General features: G+C 28.1%; 1 protein-coding gene across 1 annotated transcript; it reads left to right on the top strand.

Moving 5' to 3' along the window:
- The first annotated feature begins 261 nt into the window (after window positions 1-261).
- LOC149894538 (E3 SUMO-protein ligase ZBED1-like) lies at window positions 262-3,711 on the top strand. Its single transcript, XM_090076980.1, has 6 exons — window positions 262-754; window positions 898-1,142; window positions 1,245-1,318; window positions 1,540-1,900; window positions 2,059-2,470; window positions 2,649-3,711. Exons 1-6 carry the CDS (start codon window positions 395-397, stop codon window positions 3,204-3,206), a joined length of 2,010 nt encoding a protein of 669 aa, XP_089933106.1. The 5' UTR covers window positions 262-394; the 3' UTR covers window positions 3,207-3,711.
- Window positions 3,712-7,535: the final 3,824 nt, after the last annotated feature.

Here is a 7,535-nt window from a genome sequence, read left to right on the forward strand (position 1 = left end):
TATTATACTTAACTACATTTACTCAATTTTAATTAATATTATATATACATGTGTATATTATTATTATTGTTATTGTTATTGCTATTGTTATTGTTATCATTATTATTATTATTACTACTATTTCTATTATTATTATTATTATTATTATTATTATTATTATTATTTTTATTATTATTATTATTATTATTATTATTATTATTATTATTATTATTATTATTATTATTATTATTATTATTATTATTATTATTAATTTGCTGTACTTATAAAGTTTTGAGTTGCAAATAAAAAGTTATATGCAGTTTAAATGCTCTTTTTAATAATCAATTATGTTCTCTATTTAACTATATTTAAATTTTAGATATTTTGCTTAACATTGTAAATTTTAATTATAAAAATGAATAAAGCAGGCCATACAGGGGGGAGAAATAAAACTGTATTTGCCAATTTATTTATACCTATGAACCAAATTAGCAAAATGGAAAGAGTTAAATGCTCCTTTTGCTTTGACATTATGTCTAAAAACGGAACTCGAATGACTAAGCATATTGAAAAATGTCGAAAATGTCCTGATGAAGTAAAAAGTCTATATGCAAACAAATCAGGTTATTGTCAAAAGCAGCAAGACTCTCCTGGAGATGCTGAACCAAAAGCAAAAAATCCACGATCTGATTCTTTTGGAACATCCTTTTCTAATTCAATTTGTAGAAGTAAAATACCAAGTTCCGTGTTTGACAGCATGACAAAAACTGAAAAGGTGTGTATTGTATTTTTTAAATTTTAAGACTTATTTGAGTGATTAACTGATTTGGCAACTAGCTTATTAAAAGTTCATGATGTATAGATTTTAGATTTGTTTTATGATTGACTGATGTACCAGTATGACATTATCTTTTGCAGGAATTGATTGATACACACCTAGCCAGAGCAATATATGCTAGTGGATCGCCACTTCATATAGTAGAAAATAACTATTGGAAAATCTTTTTGAACAAGTTACGTCCTGCTTATAAGCCTCCATCAAGACATGATGTGTCAAATGTGTTATTAGTTAATGAATTTTCAAGGATTTCAGCAAATGTTAAAGAGATGGTAGCAACTGCAGATTATCTTGGATTGATGTGTGATGGATGGAGCAATTTAAGGTACAGTAACAATTTATTATAATATTAGTTGATGCAATTGAAGCTATATTATTTAGTTAATAAACAGATCATATTTGTTTATATGTTTTTTCTTCTTTACAGAAATGAAGCTATCATTAACTTTGTAATGACATTGCCTTCTTCATCACCCATTTTGTGGAAGACATTGCCTACAGGTAAAACCTGTAAAATAATTCTAGTACTGTATACAATGGATTTACTTAACAGACTGGTAGACTTTTAAAATATGCATACTATTTCATAATTAACTTTGATATTAAGTTTATAACAAACAACACTGAAAACCATTTCAGTAAGCAGAAATAACATATCAGTTAATTGGTTTATAATATTTATATAGTACAGTATATATAATATATCCTAAACTGTTTTGTAGGAACATTAAACCATTCTGGTGAATATATGGCAAATGAAATAAAGAAAGTTTTAGAAGAAATAAATCCTAACAAAGTTTTGGGCATTGTGACTGACAATGCTGCAAATATGAAAAATGCATGGACTCGTCTAAAAGATTGTTATCCCCATCTTCATTGCTTTGGATGCATTTCACATGGTTTAAATTTGCTGTTCACAGATTTTTTAAAATTGACAACTTTAAGTGTTTTGATGTCACAAGTAACTGATATTGTTAAAGAGATAAAAAATTCTCATTTATCTGTTGCAGCATTTAGAGATATACAAAAAAAATCAGCTAGTGTAGTTACATGCATTTCCTTGAAACTACCAGTACGAACTAGGTAATACAACTAAAAGTATAAATATACTGTATATTACAAAAAAAATTGAACTATGTAACTAATTTTATTATACGTTCATAAAAATAGATTTCATTTAGTAAATTACTTTACTCTAAATTTATCAAAGTTATTGTAATTTCTTTGTGTTTTATTTAAAGGTGGGGATCAACTGTAGCATGCTTAGATAGCATACAGAAAAATAAGCAACCATTAAAAACATTGGGTATTTCTGAAAACAGTGGACTTAATTCAACAACAAAAAATATTCTTCTATCAGATGTTTTTTGGGACAGGGTTGAAAGTTTTTTCAAATTGCTGTCACCAATAGCTGATGCAATAAAGAAAACTGAATCAAACACTCCCATGTTATCTTCTGTTGTGGAAACTTTTCACTTCTTGGAAGACCACATTTTTAAAAACTTAACAGTTAGCCCATTCTCAAAAAAGGAAGAAGAAGAAGCCAAAAAGGTCTTCAAGAAAAGAAAAGATTTCTGTTTAACAAAAATTCACTTGGCTGCCAATATACTAGATCCCAAATTTCAAGGCAGAGTCTTGACTGGAGAACAAAAGGTATTTACTACACATAGTTCATATATGATTCTTAAAACCAAATACATAAAAGTAAAATAAATAAAAGTAAAATTTTTGAAAAATTTTGAATTATCTTAAATAGTATTTTCAAGTTTGAAAATACTATTTAAATAATTAAAGTAATTTTAAAATTATTGAAAGAGAAATCTTTTTATAGATTGATGCATGTGAGGCGATACACAACATTGCTGCAAGTATGCCTGAAGTAAACAAAGAAATTATGATGTTTGACTTGGCTAATTACCAATCAAAGGGTGGCATATTTTCCAAACCTTTTATTTGGACTGCAGTTGGAATAACTCAACCCATAAATTGGTGGAAAGGGTTGTGTTCCTTTACTGAACTATCAAAAGTTGCATCTAGAATTCTTCAGCTACCAGCTTCAAGTGCAGCATGTGAGAGAAGTTTTAGTACTTATTCTAACATTCATAGTGCAAAAAGAAATCGCTTAACAACTGAAAGGGCTGGAAAACTAGTTTTCATTTCACAAAATTTAAAACTTGAAAATATTGAAAACTCCAGTTATGAAAATGGTACAAGCATAACTACTCCTCAAATTAATAACTTGAGTGTAAAAAAAGTTCCTAGCACTTCAATCCCTTGGTCAGAGTCTGAAGCAGTTAACGTAGAAAGTGACAGTGACTTTGTTTATGAATCATTAGATGAATGTAGTCTAGGGTGGGAAGACTTGGACTCAGAAAGCACATCCATTTAGAATATCTTTTATAGTTTAAATAAATGTTAAAATTACTAAATTATTGAGTTTTTTGCTTAAATATTTACACTTTTTTTAATTGTGTGTATACTACACTACACAGTGCTACACTACTTAGCACTAAATTAATAACCAATTAAAACTAATAAAACATTATTATTAAAAAATATCAGATTATGTAAATTAAATAAAATTAGAGCTTTTTTTATAAGGGCTTACTGGCAATATAATTCAACATATGTAACAAACAATATAAGACCAATTTATTACATAATAAATATTAGGATTTTCTGTTTCTTTAAAGATTTGAAATCTGATATTAAATAAGCATGATATTGTATATTAGTATATTTAAATTATAAAAATGGTTATTTTGTCATGGACAAGTATAGTTTCTGTAAATAATGAGTGTAATATTTAGGATGTACAACAATATTTAAGAAGTAAAACATGACAAATAAACATTCTCATACAATATACCTAGATTTATAACTAACTTAATATTAAATTGCCTAATGAATATACTTAATAAATAGCTCTTTTAAGTTTTTTATTAAAACATTAACTTTAAATTGGTGTTTATATATTGTATTTGTGATAATAATTATCATATACTATAAACAGACAGAATAAAAAAAAACTCTTCCAAATTATTTACCAAGAAAAAGAAAAAAATTGTTTAAAAAGTCAAAAAAACCAAAAAAACACCAAAAAAACCAAAAAAACACGTTTTTTTGACCCAAAAAAACGCAAGAGGAAAAAAACGCGTTTTTTTGCAACTCTCTCTCTCTCCCTCTCTCTCTCTCTCTCTCTCTCTCTCTCTCTCTCTCTCTCTCTCTCTCTCTCTCTCTCTCTCTCTCTCTCTCTCTCTCTCTCTCTCTCTCTCTCTCTCTCTCTCTCTCTCTCTCTCTCTCTCTCTCTCTCTCTCTCTCTCTCTCTCTCTCTCTCTCTCTCTCTCTCTCTCTCTCTATATATATATATATATATATATATATATATATATATATATATATATATATATATATATATATATATATATATATATATATATATATATTATGTATATAAATTATGTATATATACATAACATATTATGTATATATACATAATATATATATTTTTTATGTATGTAAATTATGAATATATATATATATATACATATATATATATATATATATATACAGAGCCGGATTTACAGTTTTAGGGGCCCTAGGCCAAAACAAAGCCTGTGGCCCCATATTTAGAAATAATATGTTAGTTTAAAAAAATGTAATCTTAGTTTAACGTAATTAAAAGTTTTATTTCATTTTTTTAAAAATATTGTTTAAAATCTACATAATCTTTTTTCTGTATTTTTCATTAACGAAATCTTCAATCAATGAATCTATATTAATTGACTTCATTTTCTCTGCATTGCTTGATAATAATGCAAAATTGTTTAACGTTTTTTGTGACATAGTTGATCGCAAATCATTTTTTGTTAATTTTAATTTTGAAAATGACCTTTCTCCAGAGCAGTTGGATATCATGAAACATGAAAATCCTAAGAATGATTTCAGTATTTGGAAATGTAGCCTCCATTTGTTTTTCCTTTATAAGTTTATACTAATCCAAATGGGACAATTCAGGAACTTGAGTATTAAAATGTTCTTTCAAATACAGATGTAGATGTTCAATTTCTGCATATAAATTATCATCAATATCTTCCGTGTAGTCTTCCACCAGACGATTAACACATGTCTTCAGCTTATCTTTGTTGAATTTCGTGTCTATTAAAAATACAAATTTGTCATTCAATTCCTGATAGCATTGAGCTCTTTCTTTTAAATTTGTAGTAAGATTATTGATAGCTTTTAAAAAAACATTTGTCTTAAAATCTTCACATGGACTTAATTGAGGTTCTTCTGATCGGTTTTCACTGAATAGCGCTTTCTTATTACAGCGTCTCTTTTGTAAATAATCTATGTCTGGTAACAGTAATTTTGCATCTTGTTCTATTAAATCAAATGTGTTAGTTACTCCAAGAAGATAATCTCCAAGAGATTAATAAAGTTCAGCACAAGTATCTAGAGTAATTGTTGCACTTTGCAATGATTTGGAAACAGCATTCATTCGTTGAAAAACTTGATCCCATATTGTTTGTAAAGCCAATTCAAAAGTTTCCATTTTCGATAGTAAGTTTCCAGCCGCAGCTCTTGTTTTTGTTTCAAAACGTTCACACTCATTGATTTTGACCAATCCTTCCATTAATTTATAGTAGTTCTGGTGAATGGTTTTGACCGAGTCAACATGAGCGCTCCACCGAGTATTTGAAAGTGATTTCAATGAACTACTTGCAAACTGTTCCAAAATACTGCACAACTTTGTGGAAGCAGAGAAAAAATTGTACAGTTCTTGAACAATACCAAAAAAATTGATTCCCTCGATGCAGCAATCTACAGCAGCCTCTCCTACGAATTTAAGAGAATGACCTGAACATGGCAAGAATTTTGCAAGCTTATTGAACTCCAAAAAAGTCCACGGTTGGATTTGCTAAATTTGCAAATCGATTTTGGGGCCCCTTTTTTTGCGGGGCCCCTAGGCCATGGCATATTTGGCCTGCCTGTAAATCCGGCTCTGTATATATATTTACTATGTTATTAACGTATAACTATATTATGTTATAAAATATTATAAAATATTATGTTACTAACATATAACAATATTATGCTCTCTTCTTTAAGAATATTGAGCAGTCTATTTGTCGAATACACTAACATTGTTAGTGTATTTTACAAATAGAGTGTTCAATATTCTTAAAGAAGAGAGCAGTAATAAAAAATTTATCTAGTTTTTTGTTCTTTGACAGTATATATATATATATATATATATATATATATATATATATATATATATATATATATATATAGTCACATCGCAAAAGAGTACCATAGTAACAGGTTACAAAAGTTTAATGATTAAGATTTTCTTTTAACCCTGCAAAAAAAATTGAATCCTCATATAAGCAAAAAATACAAAAAAGATAAAAGGTTCATCTTGCTAAATAAATTTAAATTAAAAAATTTCTACGCTCAAAAATATTTTAAAAAAGGTTTAAAAATTGTAAACAAAAACACTAAAGTTGCTTTAGCTGAAAGTAGATATTATTCACATTCAGAGGTCTTGTATTTTATTTGAAAAATTTTTTCGTACAGCTGCAAGTTATTTTCAAAATAATTTCATGAAAAAACTAGTTAAAAATCTATTTAATTATCTAAAATTAAACAAGTTACTCGTTGTCAATGATAAGTTTTGCATCCGTAGCCATTTTTAAAATTTTAAATTATTTTTAACTCTACTGCGCTTGCGTATAATAACTTTCCATTTATTTCTTTAGTCTAAACGACCGTGATCTTAATATAATCTTAACCCTTTGCGGTCCAATGTCCCGTGTGACGGGACATTATGAAAATGTCGTTGCGGTCTAATGTCCCGTGCCACGGGACATCTACTATGTTGATGTTTATACAGAAAAAATTATCTTTTTAAGCTAACTTGGATAATTTAATAGGTTCAATTGGTAATATTATAGTGTGTTTTTAACTTTGTGCTTTTCAGTAACATTTTTTGAACGTCTAGCCTTACTTATACTCTTAGAAATTTTTATAAAAATTTACTTACTAATGGCAAGGAAGCGTTTTACAACTGAAGAAGTATTGATGGCATTGGATGAAACAAGTACTGAAAACGACAGTGAATACACTTTTAGTGAATCTGAGACTGAATTCTCAGAGATATCAGAGTCAGAGGAAGATATTGAACTGAATGAAATTGATGATAACGAACCTGCTTTAAACATAGGATGGATAAAAGTAGTGCAAGATACTCCTGCATTTGAAGCATTGCCATTCACAGTAGCAAATGTAGGCCCTCAGCATTCAATAAATTTAAGACGTGAACTAGATTTTTTCAAGTTATTTTTTACTGATGAGTTACTTGCAGATATTGTAACTGAAACTAATCGTTATGCTAAGTCAAAAATTAAAAATAACAAATTGAAATCTCATTCTATTTGGCATAAATGGAAAGATGTGACACTTGAAGAAATTCATGCTTATTTTGGTACTATTTTGAATATGGCTTTGAATGAAAAATCAAGTATAAAACATTATTTTTCTTGTGATTGGCTAAACTACATGCCATTTTTTTCAGCAGTTTTTTCTCGAACTCGGTTTCTTCAGATACATTGGATGCTGCATGTATCCCCACCATCAAATTCATCTAATGAACTGAATAAACGTGCAAGGAAAGTGCATCGTGTTGTATCAGAAATGAAAAGTTCCTGTTCTA

Source organism: Hydra viridissima, unplaced genomic scaffold, assembly GCF_058129835.1.
Source record: "Hydra viridissima isolate aposymbiotic clone 2 unplaced genomic scaffold, HvirCarnegie_v1 scaffold_1, whole genome shotgun sequence".
Taxonomy (NCBI): Eukaryota; Metazoa; Cnidaria; class Hydrozoa; order Anthoathecata; family Hydridae; genus Hydra; species Hydra viridissima.